Below are 17,784 nucleotides of genomic sequence, written 5' to 3'. Positions count from 1 at the left end.
CATTTCTGTTTACAAATCAGTTGATATTAAAAGCTTGTGAGTCAGTTGTTTAGATCCTATGATGCACTTTTCATTCAAAATCTTTATACTTAAGAATAAGTCTAACAAAAGATGTATAAGACCCTTATGAAGAATATTAGAAAATGTTTTTGAAGGATACACTCTCAGGATCTGAAAAAAGAAATATATTGTATTCATGAAAAAGAAGAGTCAATATCATAATGATGTCAATTTCTTCCAAATTATTCTCGAAATTCAATGTGTTTCTATCAAAATCCCAAAAAGGGTCAAGATTGTGTATGATAATTTTTAAGAATAGTAAGATGGAGAGAATTGCCTTACAGATTTCAAGACCTATTGTGAAGTCACGGTAATTTAGACAATGTGATACAATTTGTTTACAGATAGACAAATATGCCAATGGAAATAAATAAAAGGATAAAAACAGATATGCACATACACACATGTGTAATAATTGTATATCATATACACACACTATATTGTGTACGTGAGATACAAGAATTGTGTGTGTGTGTACTAAGATATATGGCAAAAGATGTTTATTGAAACGTCTTTTGTAATAGAGAAACACTGGAAATAAGCTAAATGTTCATTCACAAGAGAGTGGAATGGATAAATTGCATTATATTCATATAGTAGAGCTCTGTACAGCTGTGAAAATCAGTGAGGAAAATATCAATGTGGGAAGTGAGAAACCACCTGCTGGGATGCTGAAAAGTTTGAAAGGAAGTCTCCCTCTGTGATGTAAGGGGAACTTGCTGGAAAGCTGCCCTTAGGGATGCCAGTGAAACCTGCTGGAGGGTGTCCGCCACTGGGTCAGCCAAACAGCACAAGTTGGGAAGGCACCCAAGGGCAAAGATGCTGACTGCTGGCAGCCACACCATTGGAGCAACGAAAAAAACCACTGTAATCAGGAAGAAAAGTCTTCCTCTTACAGTGTCCCTTTTGAATCCTCCTAATATTGTGCCACCTGGAGAAATGTTTATAGAGTCCTGCTCAAGAATCACAAAGTGGGTTGGGGCCGGCCTGGTGGCACAAGCGGTTAAGTGCGCGCGCTCCGCTGCGGCGGCCCCAGGGTTCGCCGGTTGGGATCTCTGGTTGGGATCCCGGGCGTGCACCGACGCACTGCTTGGCAAGCCATGCTGTGGCGGAGTCCCATATAAAGTGGAGGAAGATGGGCACGGATGTTAGCCCAGGGCCAGTCTTCCTCAACAAAAAAAAGAGGAGGATTGGCGGATGTTAGCACAGTGCTGATCTTCCTCACACAAAAAAAGAATCACAAAGTAGGGCAAAAAACATGGATCTGATGATGAGAGGCAAGAAATTGATAACCGGCCAAAGTGTAACTCATATTATCTGTTTTATAGATCAAAATATTATTCTCAACAGTGCTTCCTCTTACCTATATGAAATTCCTACCACAGAATTATTCTCTATTGCAAAGAAAGTAAAGGCATTCTCTGAAAGTTACTGCTCAAAAGTACAAATGATACTACCTTGAGGGTGCATTAACCTGAATACATTGTCACCCTAGGAAGTAGAGCATTCTGGGGAAAAAAATGCAGTTTTAGTCATGGAGAAGGGAGGTGGGGCTGAGTAAACTTTTGACACTAATTAGATTCAGATAAATTCCTAGAAGAAGATATGACCAATTTCCACTGAATTATCTTGGCACTCTTGTCAAAAATCTATTGCCCATAAATATATGGATTTATTTCTGAACTCCCAATGCTGTTCCTTTGATCTTTATGCTTATAAAGTCTATAAAGACGGCTTTATGCAGTCTTCATTACTGTAGCTTTGTAGTAAGTTGAGAAATCTGGAAGTGTGAGTCTGCCAACTTTGTTCTCCTTTTTCAAGACTTTTTGGCTGTTCTGGGTCTCTTACATTTCCATGTGAATTTTATGATCAACCTGTTAATTTCTACAAAAAAAATGGCTGGGATTTTGATAGGGAGTGTGTTGAATCTGTAGATTATTTTATGGGGGAGTCTTCCAATCCATGAACATGGGGTGTCTTTCCATTTATTAAGGTTTTTAATTTCTTTCAATAATGTTTTATAGCTTTCATTGTACAAGTATTGCACTCCTTTTGTTAAATTTATTTCTAAGTATTTTATCCTTTTTGATGCTATTGTGAGTTTGTTTCTTAATTTCAATTTTGGATTGTTAATTGCTAGTGTCTAGAAATGCAATTTACTTTTGTGTATTAATAAATACAATTTATTTTGTATATTTTGTGCTGAACTTGTTCATTAGCTCTAATACGTTTTTGTGGATTCTTTATGATTTTCTGTACATAATATCATACCATCTGTAGAGTATATTTTAGGATATTTTGGATGATATGTGCTTTACTTTATACTAGATACTCTGTAAATTTGGTTGAGTGAATCAGTTTTAGTATTAACAGAGTAAACAGTTTTGGTTTTTTTTGTATTTTTCATGCAGGATAAATCAGCCAGCAAAGAAAAATCCAAGACGCCAGTAAGATTTTTACCACAGTTGTCTATGGTAATTTACCAATATATCATCATACTTTACTGCTTTTATAATAATGTCGTTTACTAGTTTTCAAACTTGCAAATAAGTTACTAAATTTCTGATTTTAGATTCTGTACTCCATTTAATTCTTTTCTGATGGAGAACATCTATAAGGTACATATCTTAGGAAAATGACTATCTTAATAAGGTAACTATAAGCTATAATTACTTAGTATGTACAGAATATTTGAATATTCTGAATAAAAGAATTGCTAAGATGGGCTAGCAGAAGCAGTGTTGAAGTCAGGAACTGAGGATTTGGGTTACAGCTTTGTTGCTAGTGGCTCTGTGACTGTTGAGGAGACACTTACCTCTCTGAGTGCCGGTTTCTGAGTGTGACAGTGAGCTGATTTGACGGTCTTTGAGGAGATGCCTCTTCTAGTGCTTCTGTGCTACAGAAGATGTCTTAGATCTTAGCATCCTTTTTCGTTATTTTGACTTTAAATTTCATTGTCCTCTGGAAGAGGTAGTTAATAGACATTTTTGGTTGATAAAGTGCTGCATAAATTAGATTTTACTGAAATAAAATTTACTGTCTAATAATTATGTTGAATTTAGTGCCATTAAGTTACTCTCTTGTGATTCCTGGAAGTTGAGTTTAAGTGGAGGTTCAATACAAACGTTCCTTGTCTTGAAACATATTTTAAAAGCTCAGAATAAACTATAAAATGGAATCTGGGTTGCTTCATACAGAGAAGATTCCTAATAATTTGAAACGAAGGATTCTTTCAGGTTAAAAAAACTCGAATGAAAATTTTTAGGTAACTGTTCTTGAACATTTCAAAGTACATGTTTTAGGGGCCAGCCCGGTGGTGTGATGGTTAAGTTCGAGTGCTCCGCTTCGGCGGCCTAGGGTTCACGGGTTCAGATTCTGGGCGTGGACATACACACTGCTCATTAAGCCATGCTGTGGTGGTGTCCCACATATAAAATAGAGAAAGGTTGGCAATAGATGTTACCTCACGGCCAATCTTCCTCACCAAAAAACAAAAACAAAGTACATGTTTTAATTGTGAATCTATTTGTATTGATAATGCCAAGTTTATCACACCATATTCTATAAAATAAAATTATAGCTGTTTTTTTAGTTCTGCAAATATCTATCTTAAGTTTCTGGAATAAAAGACAAAGACCTGAAATGGAATAGGCATTTTTTTTTTCTCTTTAAAAGTTTCACAAATTTTAAAACTGAAAAAAAATTGCCATTTGTTTTTTTATGTTACTAGTATGCAAGTTTAGAAATAAACTAAATTTAAATTTATTTACTGATTAAACATTCAGTGACTGAGTTGAATAATCCTTTCTAGCCAGTGAGGCATATAATTGTCTAAAATGCTTATGTTGGCTGATGTAAACCTTATACTGTGTCATATTTGACTGTATCTTGCTATTTTTCTTCCATACCCTTTGAATTTTGTGTCTTTTAAGATGAATAATATTTTGATATATTTAAAAAAATAATCCATTGATTAAAAAATTATTTTCATTTGAATATTAAGGTTTGCACTCAGATGAAACTCTTTAGCAGTAGTTAAGACCTAGAGTGGTTTCATTGCAAACCTTCATGCTACCAGAGGTGATCCTTGTTAAAATGAAGGATGGTGCAACACAGGTGGCTCCCAGCCGCTGTGAGCTGGTGACCTGATCCTCCCGCTTTCTGTGCACCTCACTTAAAGCACTCCCATGAATCTTAAATCCTTTATGGAGCAACATGAGAGTGGAACAATGGAAGGGCAGATGGAACGATGGAACAGCACTGATTTTTAAATTGTCTTAGCTTGTTTTCCTGTGACAGAGGAGCTTGAAAAAAGGACTTGTGTACAGTTTCTTTGGGAGGTGATCCCAGGAAAGGAATAAGGGATTGGGGAGAGTAAAACCAGGAAGAAGGAGAAACCAGTATGAGGATGTGTTATCAAGTTGGTTGTCACACTAGGCAACTGGAATGACCCTGCCATGACCTTCTGAGTTGCTTATAGAATGCTTCCTGGAATTATCCACCTGAGGATGATCAGGGTGGCAGCATCTATGCATCAGCTCTCATCCCACGTTGGTGGAAGTTGCTCCTGAGGATGTTAACTCCCACCTGCTTCTGGCTGCTTGTGTGTGTGTGTGCAGAGTGGGCTACCCAGAGAGTTCTATGCTATAGCATTGGAAAAGCCCCACAGCAGAAAGAAAAAGACATTTTCTTGAGGTGAAACACTGTCATTCCTATGTGAATTGAAGCCAGCACAGAGATGTTAACTGCAGCCATGTCCAGAGTCAGAGATGAGGCCAGGAGGATGTGAAAAGGTATGAGGCATTAGAGCCGTCTGTTAGAAAAGTCAATGGAATTCCCTTAGGGCCAGTGTCACAAGAGTGCCAAAGCAGAGGGAAAGAATGGCATATGCCCAAATCATCATCTGAAAGGAAAATAGAGACCAAAATGGAATTGCTTGTCAGCATAAAAAAATATGTAGATATTACTTTAAAATCCACCCCTTTGGTTTTATTGAAGAACAATATTACTTAGCTAGATGGTATTCTGGCTTATGTGTGGCTGCTCTTCTTGGTTAGCCAGAGAACCACTATTTGTAAAATATTCTGTGAGATATATGTCCTGTGCTGCAGTGTAAGAAGGAAACATTAAGGCCTCCACCACCCTTCTCCACCCAGGATGCTGATGAGACTAGGGGGATAGCTCAGCATGCAAAACAGGCAGTGCAGAGATCCTAGGAAGTCAGGTGTGTGGGGTTGTGTAGGAGGCTGAGGTCAAGCAAGGTATTTTGTACATTTGTAGTGGCTCCAATACAGCAGACCTCATTTGACTTGCCTCTGTATCATGGTATGGAAATTGCAGGGCACTTGGACCATACTGTCCAGAACTTTTCCTCCCTATCATCTACAACTGCATTTACCACACCCACATTCTTCTCAAAGGGAAGCCTTCACCTGCGAGGACACCTACGTCATCTTTTAGCTTGAAAATGTGCTTGTGTTTCCCTTCACATCCTGTGGTCCACTGGGAGTTGTAGAAATTGTAGAAGACAGATATTTAGGAAATAGTCACCTAATCTGGTGTTGGTACTTTGGGAAGTACTGTCTAAAGCTCATTGCAGTTCTTTTTTTTCTTTTCTTTTTTTTATGTGGCGCTTTTTTCTAGGGCTTGGCTAACCAAGTTGTAATTTTTTCTAAGATAAAATTATTTTGAAGTCAGTTTATCCAGCTCTATAAGAGTGATTCAGTAGACTGAGATGGAGCAGGGTGGGGGATAGGAGAGCAGGAGAGGTTTGCATACAGATTATATTCCAGACAGAATGTAAACGATAAGAGAATTACCAAAAGAGTGCTCTGCATGTTCAGAGGAGGTCACTTGCAATTGAAGTTGAGAAAGAGAATCTAAACTTTTTTGATCTTGGTCTTGAGGAAAGTGTCGGATTTTAACAGGGAGACATGGAGGTGCGTGTTGGCGGCTCTGTTAGGTTAATTAATACTACCCGACATAACAGACAGATCCCCAAATCTCAGAGACTTAAGGCAACAAAGATTACCCCTTGCTCAGAAGTCTGCTGTGGGTCAGGTAGCCCTCCTCCACCTTACAGCTGTGCCGGTGGGGACATGTGGCCTCCTTGCCGGCAGTGGCAGGGGCAGGAGAGCCGTGAAGGAGGCACACCGCCCTTCACTACCTGTGCTCGAATTTCGTTGGCCGGCCCGAGTCATATGGCTAAAAAGTAACTGTCAGAGAGGCTAGGGGTAGAATTGTTTGGAGCATATCAAGGAGGCTTTGAAAACAAAGATGAAGACTTGTGCCTACTTTAATAGGGGCCTTTTGACGTTTCTGACCAGGGCAGAAGATGATCAGAGCTGTGTCTTAAGAAGGTTGTGGTGACCTTCAATTACTAGCATTTTCTCTAAATCAAGGCCCATATCTCTTGTTGCCTGGATTATTTTAAAAAGCCACTAAACTACTGACTCTAGTCTCCTTCTTCTCATATGTCTTATTGGCTGCTTCCAGGACCATTTATGAAATAACCTTTGGTATGTCCTTGCATAGTAAATAAGATAAAAGTATAATTTATCACCCAAACTGAAATGCCTTTGAGAGTGAAAGTGCTACTGATGATGCTTGGGCCAGAGGTATAAACTGGGACTGTCCCCAGCTAACTGGGACTTGAGATCACCCCAAGACGAGACTACAATGGCTCTCTACTGCCAGCCAGGCCAATCAGGCCCCCAAACCTATGGCCTCCATAATATTGCAGCACCCATCTGTCCAGCCCTCCACAGCTTTGATTTAGGGTCCTGCTCAAACATGACCTCTGCAAGGGGCCTCACTACCCCATCTAACCTAGCGCTCTCCACCTTTTCCTTCTCTATCCCTTGACCCTGCTTTATTTGTCTCCATGCACTTATTACTTCCTGACATTATAGGATGTATTTATTCTGAAATAGCTGTCTGTACCCCCACTAGAATGTAAGCTCCATGAGAGGAGGGGCTTTGTCCTTCCACAGCTATAGATCCAGTGCCTTAAAGAAAGCCTGACATGTGGTGGGAGTTCATAAATCATCGTTGAGTAAGAGAATGGTTAGACCTTCTACTTCAGTTGGGCCAAGTCCCTTCACCATCGACCCCAGCATCCCCTTCTGAGTCATTGTTTATGATGCTCCTTCTGTCTTCAGTAAGCTCATTGCTGTTCTTCTCTGTGGAGATCCAACTCTGCCTCAAGGCTTAGCTTCCGTTCTTTCTCTTTCTGGGAATTTCTTTGAACATTCTACTCCATACTATCTCCTGTCCTGGATGGAAGCATATAGGTTTTTTGTTTTTTGTTGAGGAAGATTGTCCCTGAGTGAACATCTGTGCTAATCTTCCATCTGTGCTAATAACTTTCCTATTTTGTACGTGGGTCACTGCCACAGCATTGCTTGATGAGTGGTGTAGGTCTGCGCCTGGAATCTGAACCCATAAACCCAGGCAGCCTAAGTGGAGTGCACCAGACTTAACCACTACCATGCCTTGGGAGCAATAAGAAAAAGTGCTGGAACCAGGGAGAAAAGTCCCTTCCTCCTACAGTGATCTTTTAGCACTCTTTATAATATTAATGCTGGTTGGCAAAGGGAAAATCAGAGGGTCCTTCTCAAGAATCACAAAGGAGGGCAAAAAGGGTGGATTTGGAGCTGAGAGGCAATAAATTGACAGTTGGCAAAAAGCACAACTCATATTGTCTGCTTTATAGATCAAAGTATCATTCTCAACAGTGCTTCCTCTTACCTAGATAAAATTCCCACTATGGAATCACCCTCTACTCAAAGGAGATAGCAACAGTTTCCTCGGAAAGTTGCTGCTAAAAACTACAAATGTTACTTATGGTAACTTGAGGGTGTGTTATCCTAAATACATTGTTAGCTTAGGAAGTAGAGCGTTCTGGTTGTCAATAGGACAAAAATGATATTCTAGTGATGGAGAAGGGAGGTGGACCTGAGTAAGCCCTGGACACTGGGTTCAGATAAATTCCCAGAAAATTGTGTAATGGATAAAAGGCTTTGCACACTTTTTAAAGCTTTCTGATAAGTATTGTTGGGTACCATTTTCCTTTCCTTCCTTGCTATAAAGGAACCAATTCTAAGACAACGTTGAGAATTTAAAAAGTAGTAGAGTATGTCTTTGGATATTTTGGATAATATGTGCTTTACCTTAGCACATATTATCTGTACCCTCTGTAAAATTAGGTTGAGTGAATCAATTTTAGCATTAACAGAGTAAACAGATTTTTTTTTTTGTTTTTCATTTTTCATGCAGGATAAATCAGCCAGCAAAGAAAAATCCAAGACTCCAGTAAGAGTTTTACCACAGTTGGCTCCGGTAATTTACCTACACATTGAATTTTTGCTCTTTTAAAAGGGTGTATTAGTTTTCAAATGTGTAAATAAGTAACTGAATTTCTGATTTTGAATTTTGTACTCCATTTGATTCTTTTCTGATGGAAAAATTCTACGAGGTGCACATATTAGGAAAAATAACTATCTTAATAAAGTAACTGTAAGCTATAATTTCCTAGTATGTACAGAATATTTGAATATTCTGGATAAAAGAATTTCCAAGATGGACCAGCAGAAAGTACGTCAGTGTTGGAGTTAGGAAATGAGGTGTCAGGTTACAGCCTTGTCGCTCAGGGCTCTGTGATCTGAGGGGGTCGCTTACCTCTCTGAGCCTCAGTTTCTGAGTGAATATGAGCAGAGTTGATGTGATGATCTTTGAGATGTTATCTTCTAGCAGTGAAATGCTATGCCACAGAAGATTCCTCAGATCTTGCCATTGTTTTTTTATTATTATGACTATAAATTGTCATTGTCCTGTAGAAGAGGCAGTTAAGTCGACATTTTCAGTCGATAAGTTCTGGGTAAGGTATACTTTACTGTAATAAATTTTGCCATCAGTAATTATGTTGAGTTTAGTGCCATTGAGTTATGTTCTTGTGACTCCTGGAAGTTGAGCTTAAATGGAGGGGTTCAATGAAAACATTATTATTATTTTTTAATTGTGATAAAATCTACATGACATAAAATTTACCATTTTAACAAATTTTAATTGAACTGTAGTTCATTGGCATTAAGTATATTCATATTGTTGTGCAACCGTCACCACCATCCATCTGCAGATCTCTTTTCGTCTTCCCAAACTGAAACTCTGTACCCCTTAAACACTGACTCCTCATTCTCCCTTCCCCCAGTTCCTGACAACCACCATTCTCCTACTTTGTGTCTCTATGTGTTTGGACTACTCTAGGTCCCTCATATAAGTGGAATCATACAATATCAGTCCTTTTATGTCTGTCTTATTTCACTTAGCATAATGTTTTCAAGGTTCATCCAAAGCATTATTTTTTGAAAGATATTTTAAAAGCTGAGAACAAACTATAAAATTGAATTTGTGTTGTTTCATTAGAGAAGATTCTTGATAATTTAAAATGGAGGAAATTTTTCACTTAGAAACTTGAATTAATATTCTTAGGTGAATTATCTTGAACATTTCAAAATACACGTTTTCATTGAAAATGTGTTTTTGTTAATAATGCCAGATTATCATGCCAAGTTCTGTAAAATTGAGCCATGACAAGTTTTCCCTAGTTCTGTAAAATCTATCTTAAATTTTCTAGTTTAAAAGACAAGACCTGAAATGGTATAAACATTTTATTTTCTCTTTAAAATTTAACACATTTTAAAACTGAAAGAAAAGAAAAATTGCCATTAGTTTGTTGTGTCTTGTTAGTATATAGGTTTGGAAATGTAAACTTAATTAAAATTTCCTTATTTAATATTCAGTGGCCCAGTTGAGTTAAACAATAATCTTTTCCTGTTGATGGCATATTATAGTCTAAAATGCTTTTGTTAGCTGATGTAAACCTGGTTTTATGTTCATATTTGGCTGTATCTTACATTTTTTCCAGCATTCTTTGAGTTTTATGTGTTTTAAGGGAAATAATGTGTATATATATATATTTTTGGTGGGGAAGATTGGCCCTGAGCTAACATCTGTTGCCAATCTTCCTCTTTTTGGTTGAGGAAGATTGTCCCTGAGCTAACATCTGTGCCAGTCTTCCTCTATTTCTTATGTGGGGTGCTGCCACAGCATGGCTTGATGAGCAGTGTGTAGGTCCGAGCCTGGGATCCAGACCCGTGAACCCCAGGCTGCTGAAGTGGAGCATGTGAACTTAACGACTAGGCCACCAGGCTGGCCCCAGGAAATAATATTTTTAAGAGATTTTTAAAAAAAATCCATTGATTAAAAACAAAGTATTTTCATTTGAATATTAAGGTTTGCACTCAGATGAAACTCTCTAGCAGTAGTTAAGACCTAGAGTGATTTCATTACAGACCTTCGTGTTTCCAGAGGTGATCCTTGTTGAAATAAAGGGTGACTCAGCAGTGGTGGCTCCCAGCCTCTGTGAGCTGGTGACCTGGTTCTCACCCTCTTTGCATACCTCACTCATAGCACTCCCATGAATCCTAGATCCTTAATGGAGCAAGATGAGAGTGGAACAATGGAAGGGCAGATGGATGGATGGAAAAGCATTGACTTATAAGTTGGCTTAGGCTATTTTCCTGCAAAAGAAGAGCCTGAAACAAGGACTTGTGTGCAGAATAAAACTTGGGGAGAATAAAACTGGGAAGAAGGAGAAGCCAGTACAAGCATGGGCTATCACGTTGGTCTGCATCTGAAAGGAAGACACAGACTCAACTGTCAGCATTAAAAAATATGTATATTTTACTTTAAAATCCACCCATTTGGGGGGCTGGCCAGGTGGCGCAGCAGTTAAGTACATGTGCTGCGCTTCAGTGGCCCCGGGGTTCGCAGGTTCGGATCCTGGACGCGCACCGACGCACTGCTTGTCAAGCCATGCTGTGGTGGCGTCCGATATAAAGTAGAGGAAGATGGGCACGGATGTTAGCCCAGGGCCAGTCTTCCTCAGCAAAAAGAGGAGGATTGGCAGATGTTAGCTCAGGGTTGATCTTCCTCACAAAAAAAAAAAAAAAAAATACACCCATTTGGGTTTACGGAAGAGCTATATGTTCCAGTAACAATGGGTCTGTGTTCTGGTATTGCAGTAATTGGCTGGAGCTAATTAGTTGTTGCCTTTTGAAAGATGTTGGCGTTCTCCCATCTGCCAGCGTCCCCACCACCCTCTATTGTTTCCCAGCACTGAAGCTGAGAGCTAATTAGCTATCGTCACTAGCCTTTCTCCCTCTTTTATGATACCTACTTGAATCATATAAGAATTTATGACCCCTGCCTTAAATGATGGGATAAATTTGTGAGCTTCCAAAATAATCTAGAGCCACTTAAAACCATGAGAACAGGAAGACCTTTTGGAGCTGGAACGCAGTGGAACTCATTAGCATTGGAGACCAGCAGAGACTGCCTCTCATTAAAATGGAAGGCTTAAAAAGCACTTGTTCGTATCTGGTGGGGAGTAGACTCTCTGGAATGAACACCCTAGTGTTAGGAACAGGCGCCCACATCAAAGCAGCAGCGGGGCCTTTGGTAATGTCTCCCAGACGTCACCACCACAGCCATGCGCAGGCTTGAATAAGATTTGCTATTGTTTCTGCCTTCTTTCCAGATGTCCTGATTTGTTTGAGAAAATGTCTGTGTTTACAAATATTCGTGCATTTCATGAAAAAAAGTTTTTTTCTTGTCTTTTTTCATTAATGCTGCTTAAATTTCATATTTCAGGTGAGTACGAAGCCCCAGTGGCAGCAGGCAGCTCCATCATTCCATTTGAGTGTAAAGCAGGACAGCGATATTCCAGAAGAGTTTAGTGTTAAAAATGAACAGTCGTATGGTAAGGACTTCAATATTCTAACTTAGATTTAAGGAAATTTTCTAGAGAAAAAAATCATACAACATTTAGTTAATAGAGTAGTGAAATTGTAAAACTGAAATGACATTTACATCAAGTAGAAAAATTTATCCCAAATGTTTTCCCTTGGAAAATAATTGATTCCAGTCTTAATTATTTCAGGCTGTTGTAAATGCTGTAAAAGCTGATATTTTAGGAATTGGGATGTTTATAATAAAACTTTGATTTATTGTAGTCAGAATTTGCCTCTGCAAAGACTTAAAATTTTTTTCTAAAAGAGATTTTAATAAATTGTAAACATTACTTCCAAATCATTTTAATAATTTTTATTATTTTGATTCATCAGATTGATTACATTGAATATTAACATTTTTCATCATGATTCTTTGTTTCCTGAAATAGTTTTGTGTTCTATTTTTATCATAATTTTAATCTTGTTCATTTTAAGAAGGTTCTATGCAAATATAATTGAAAATTTGTTAGCATATTAATGAAAATACAAAATAAATTAATTGAACATTCTTAAAATAGTCAGAGCTTTCTATTATGATGACATAAAACAAGAGTAGTTTAACTTCCTGGTAGTTAAAGAAAATAAATTAGAGTTACTTGTGAACTTAAAGCATGTAGTCTTTTTCTTGAAAGTTGCTTTAGCATTTTATTCTAACCACTTAAATCTTTATCTTACTTTTTAGAGGACTAACTTATGCTTTTTTTAAATTCAAGCTGAATACATGGAACGCTTCGGAAAGAAGGGCAAATTACTAGACCAAGTTGATGATAGTTGTGCTGGGCCATCTACTTCCAAATCAAAGAGCAAATCTTCACATAAAGAACGAGAAAACTTTAGAAGCACTCTTGTTAACGTCATTATGTAAGTTCTGTAAGCTAACTAGTGTGTGTTACCCTCATTAGAGCCCCTGGGAAATTTTCATCTAAAGTATAAGATTTCTGCGCCTCTCTAAGGATGCCTCAAAGCCTTGTTGGAATGAGATCAGAGGATAAATACAGAATGAAAGACTGAGCTGAACCCTATTAAGCATGCCCCACTTTTAAATATCGTGAGCTGAAAAGGTACCCATGTTAGTACTTGATGTTGGCTGAGAGAGCAGAACCGCTTCGAGTCCTGGTTGCAGCCTTGGTGGCTGGTGGATGGGGCAGGTTTTTTCCCATCTCTCCTGCTCAGGTGATGTGGTGACTCTGGCATTGTGGGTCTCCTTGTGTAGAGAAGGAAGGAACTGGGGTGAAATGATCGGGGTGTGAGCTGGGCCTAGGCTTGGCCTGGTCTGAGTTTTAGATCCGTTTGTGGAGAGCAAGGCAGACACGAGTCACTGGATCCTCTTTGCTTGTTCCCTCATAGCTCCATGCTGGTTGCTCAGTACCCTTTGTTTCATTGTACCTCTCAAGGCACACACGCTGCCATTTGTGAGCAGAGTTTCACGACACATTGCAGTAAGTGACTCACCCTCAGAAACCACATTTTACTGTGCCCACGTGGCACTTGACTGGCAGGATGGCCATCTTGAAGTGAGGACAGTGGGTACTATGTGCTTACAAAGGGCAGGGGTTTTGTGGGAGTCCCGTGCAGCTGGATTGTGGGCGTGTGCCTCCCCTCCAGTAGGTTGGAGTTTGCTTTTGCCAGGCGCCACTAGAATATTCCCAGCTTGGCCCACTTATATCACTTTCTTGGATTAAGCACTCCCAGACCCCACAAAAGGTAAAATCAGCACCCCAAACCGTGGCCTGGTAGGCCTCTGGTTACAATTTCTTAGAAGCGACTTTTTCTCTACTCTGTGTCCTGGCCAGGACACACGATCTTTCTTGATGCACTTCCTTGTGCTTGTCATTTCTGTTCCTTTTCTGGTTGAGCATAGAGCCCATCTGGGGTTTCAGCTTCGTAGAGGGGTCTCGGTTTGAATTCCCCATTTCACTCAGGCCTGCCGAATCCTCTCCGGACCCACATGGGCATGGAAGTCCAAGGTCTGGCCCCCACAAGGGCAGCCATGGCCTCAAGGCTTTTGCTGAGTGCTCTGCGTTGCCACTCCATTTTTTTTCCTCTTGAATATTTCCTTTCTTTCTTTTAAGTTCAGCTGTGCATTCAAAAGGAGCTTTGTGACGTATCCAGTATTTATAGAATGGTACTGGGAAGTTTTTCAGATTATCTTTGCTGCTGTGTTATAAGAAAATGAAGTCTCTCTTTAACCATTTTATGTCGTTTTTTAGTTATGGCTTTTATAAACATGGTATGGATGGACTTATTGAAATCCAGTCTTAGAGTTTCTGTACTTCAGTAGCATGTTTAATCTCATTTATAGTTTCTTATGTATGTGGGCTTAACTTCTGCCAATGTGTTTTGTATTTCCTATTTACTATATGTTGCCTTTGCTTATTTTTTTTTTTCTGCTTTCTACTGAATTGAATGTTCTCTCTTCTCCCTTTATTCCTATTGGCTTAAAAGCTATCAAATATATTTCTGTTCTTTTAGTGGTTACCCTAACATTTAAAACCACATATTGTAATTTATATTTTTTAAAGTTTAAAATTCATTTTATCTGAATATCACACCCCTGAATATCACAAAAGGACCTTGGAATGCTTTAACTTAGCTCTGAACTTTCCTTTGCATTTTCTGTGTGATTATTATTTTATTTCTACCAATATTTCTATAATATTTTAGTTCTACCAAGTCCTTAAATTCCCCATACGCTTTTTTAAAATTTAACACTTACTTAGATTTACTAACATCTTTTCTAATTTCTTAGAAAATTGCCTTTGCATTCCAGTCTTCACTTTTGGGTTCATTTTCTTTTTTGTCGAAGTTCATCCTTTAATAGTTCTTTCAATGAGGATCTGTGGGTAGTAAACTTGAGACTTTCATTTCTGTAAAGGCTCAATTTTGCCCTTACTCTTGAATTAATGATTAAGCTTGCTACAGAATTAAAGGATAATAGTAAATTTTACCCTGTGCATCTGAAAAACATTAGATTGAAAAATATTGACCATTATTTTTTTGGCACGTTTTATTTTTCCCCAGCTTTATTAAGGTATAATTGACAAATAAAATGACAATATATTTAAAATGCACAATGTGATGATTTAATATATGTATTCATTGTGAAAGGATTCCCACAATCAAGTTAATTAACATATCCATCAACTCACATCTTTATCTTTTTTTTTTTTGGTGAGAACACTGAAGTTTTACTTTCTTAGCAAATTTCAATTATATAATACGCTATCGTCAACTGTAGCCACCGTGGCATGTATTATTGTTGGTGAGAAGCCTGTGTTGCTTTATTTGTCAGTACTTTGTTTGCCGTATGTATTTGTACTCCGTCAGCTTGTCTCTTCCTTCTTTTTTGAACATTTTATTTTCAGAGCCTTCTAGATAGGCTTTAAAAGAACTGGCTTTATTGAGATGTAATTTACATACCATTAAATTCATCCATGTTAAGTGTACAATTGATTCAATTTTAATAGATTTCTACAGTTGCAGAACCTTCACCAAAATCCAGTTTTAGAATACTTCCATCACCCACAAAAGTGCCCTTATGCCCATTTCAGTTAATCTTCTCTACCGCTGGTTGCCGCAGGCAATCATTGATCTGCTTTCTGTCTCTATAGCTTTATCTTTTCTAAAATTTCATATAAATGGAATCATGTAAAATGTATGTTTTTGAAATCCATTTATCTTGTTTATAGTTTCTGAGTTTTAGCTATTATGAATGATGCTGCTATGAACATTTGCATGCAAGTCTTTTTGTGGACATATGTTTTCATTTCTCCTGGGTAGATGCCTAGGTGTAGAAATGCTGGGTTGTATAGTAGGTATATGTTTAACTTTTTAAGACATTGCTAAGCTGTTTTCCCAGAGGCAATACCATTTTACACTCCCACAAGCAATGTCTGAAGATGTTTCTAGTTTCTCCACATCTTTGCCCACACTTTGTTTTTGGCTTTGTTTTGCCATTCTAGCCATTCTAGTAGAAGTGTTGCTGTATCTCATTATGGCTTTAAGTTGTATGTCCCTAATGACTAATGATGATGGGCATCATTTCCTTCCTTCCTTCCTTCCTTCCTTCCTTCCTTCCTTCCTTCCTTCCTTCCTTCCCTCCCTCCCTCCCTCCCTCCCTCCCTCCCTCCCTTCCCTCCCTTCCCTTCCTCCCTCCCTTCCTTCCTTTTTGAGGAAGATTGGCCCTGCACTAACGTCTGTTGCCAATCTTCCTCTTTTTCTTTTTTCTCCCCAAAGCCCCAGTACATACTTGTGTATCATAGTTGTAGAGTTGTAGCTCTTCTATATGGGATGCCACCTCAGCTATTTCTTGATGAGCAGTGAGTAGGTCCGCGCCCAGGATCCGAACCGCAAACCTGGGGCCACTGGAGCAGAATGGCATAGTGTGAACTTAACCGGTGTGCCACCAGGCTGGCCCCAAGGGCATCATTTCTTGTGGTTGTCTAACGTTCATATAACGTCTTTGGTGAAGTACCTATTTAAATCTTTTGCCCTTCTTTTTATTGGGTGGTTTGTCGTCTTATTATTGCATTGTAAGAGTTCTTTATATATTTCCTGTGAGAGTCCTTTATCAGATATATCTTTTGAAAATATTTTCTCATAGTCTGTGGCTTATCTTTTCATTTTCTTTCTTTCTTTTTTTTTTTGTGAGGAAGATTAGCCCTGAGCTAACATCCGTCCCCAATCCTCTACTTTTTTGCTGAGGAAGATTGGCCCTGAGCTAACATCCGTGCCCATCTTCCTCTACTTTATATGGGACGCCGCCACAGCGTGGTTTGACAAGCAGTGCTTTGGTGTGCACTTGGCATCCGAACCTGCGAACCCTGGGCCGCCTCAGTGGAGCACGTGCACTTAACTGCTACGCCACTGGCTGGCCCCATCTTTTCATTTTCTTAATTGTGTTTTTTGAAAAGCAAAAGTTTTAAATTTTGACGAAGCTCAATTCATCAATTTTTTCTTTTATTGTTCATGCTTTTGGAGTCATATCTGAGAATCTTTTCCTACCATAAGGTCATAAAGATTTTCCCCTATGTTTTCTTAGAAGTTTTATTGTTTTAGCTCTCACATTTATGTGCATGATTTATTTCAATAGTGTGTCTATGGTGTGAGGTAAGGGTTGAAATTCAATTCTTTGCATATAAATATCCAAATGTTTCAGCTCCATCTGTGGAAAAGACTATTCCCATTGAATTACCTTGGCACCTTTGTCAAAAATCATTTGGCCATATATGGGGTTCTATTTCTGTTCCATTGATCTGTGTGTCTATCTTTACACCACTACCTAGCTTGATCACTCTAGCTTTATAGTAAGTTTTGAAATCAGACAGTTTAAGTGCACAAACCTTGTTCTTCTTTTTCAAAATTGTTTTGGCTATTCTAAGTCTTTTGCATTTCCATGTACATTTTAAGATCAGCTTGTCTGTTTCTGAAAAAAATTTAAAAAGGTAGACTACTGGGATTTAGTAGGCATTGCTTTGAATCTATAGATCAATTTTGGGAGAATTACCGTTTCAATAATATTGAGTCTTCCAGTCCATGAGTATGTTATTTCTCTCCATTTATTCAGATCTTCTTTAATGCTCTCAGCAGTGTCTTGTATTTTTAGTGTACAAGTTTTGTACTTCTTTTAACAAATTTATTCCTGAGTATTTTTCTTTTTGATGTGAATGGAATTATTTAATTTCATTTTCTGATTGTTCTTTGCCAGTATACAGAAAAATCAATTGATTTTTGCTTCTTGATCTTACGTCCTAAGAGCTTGTTTACTAGTTCTGGAGCTTTTAAAAAGATTCCTTAGAATTTCCTATATATACAATCATGTTGTCTGCAAATGAAGATAGTTATACTATTTTATTTCCAATCTAGATGCCTT

General features: G+C 38.3%; 1 protein-coding gene across 1 annotated transcript in view; it reads left to right on the top strand.

Annotated features, from left to right (window-relative positions):
- Positions 1-1,594: 1,594 nt before the first annotated feature.
- Positions 1,595-17,784, top strand: part of DNAH7 (dynein axonemal heavy chain 7) — a 224,376-nt gene continuing 208,186 nt past the window's right edge. Inside the window, exons 1-5 of the mRNA XM_058548598.1 lie at positions 1,595-1,607; positions 2,443-2,534; positions 8,338-8,400; positions 11,773-11,881; positions 12,626-12,773. Coding sequence (XP_058404581.1) covers positions 1,595-1,607; positions 2,443-2,534; positions 8,338-8,400; positions 11,773-11,881; positions 12,626-12,773 — 425 coding nt within the window. The remainder of the gene's footprint in view (positions 1,608-2,442; positions 2,535-8,337; positions 8,401-11,772; positions 11,882-12,625; positions 12,774-17,784) is intronic.

The sequence above is a fragment of the Diceros bicornis genome, chromosome 10 (genome assembly GCF_020826845.1).
Source record: "Diceros bicornis minor isolate mBicDic1 chromosome 10, mDicBic1.mat.cur, whole genome shotgun sequence".
Taxonomy (NCBI): domain Eukaryota; kingdom Metazoa; phylum Chordata; class Mammalia; order Perissodactyla; family Rhinocerotidae; genus Diceros; species Diceros bicornis.
Note: the sequence above shows the minus strand (reverse complement) of the source record. Positions and strands in the feature narration are given on the sequence as shown.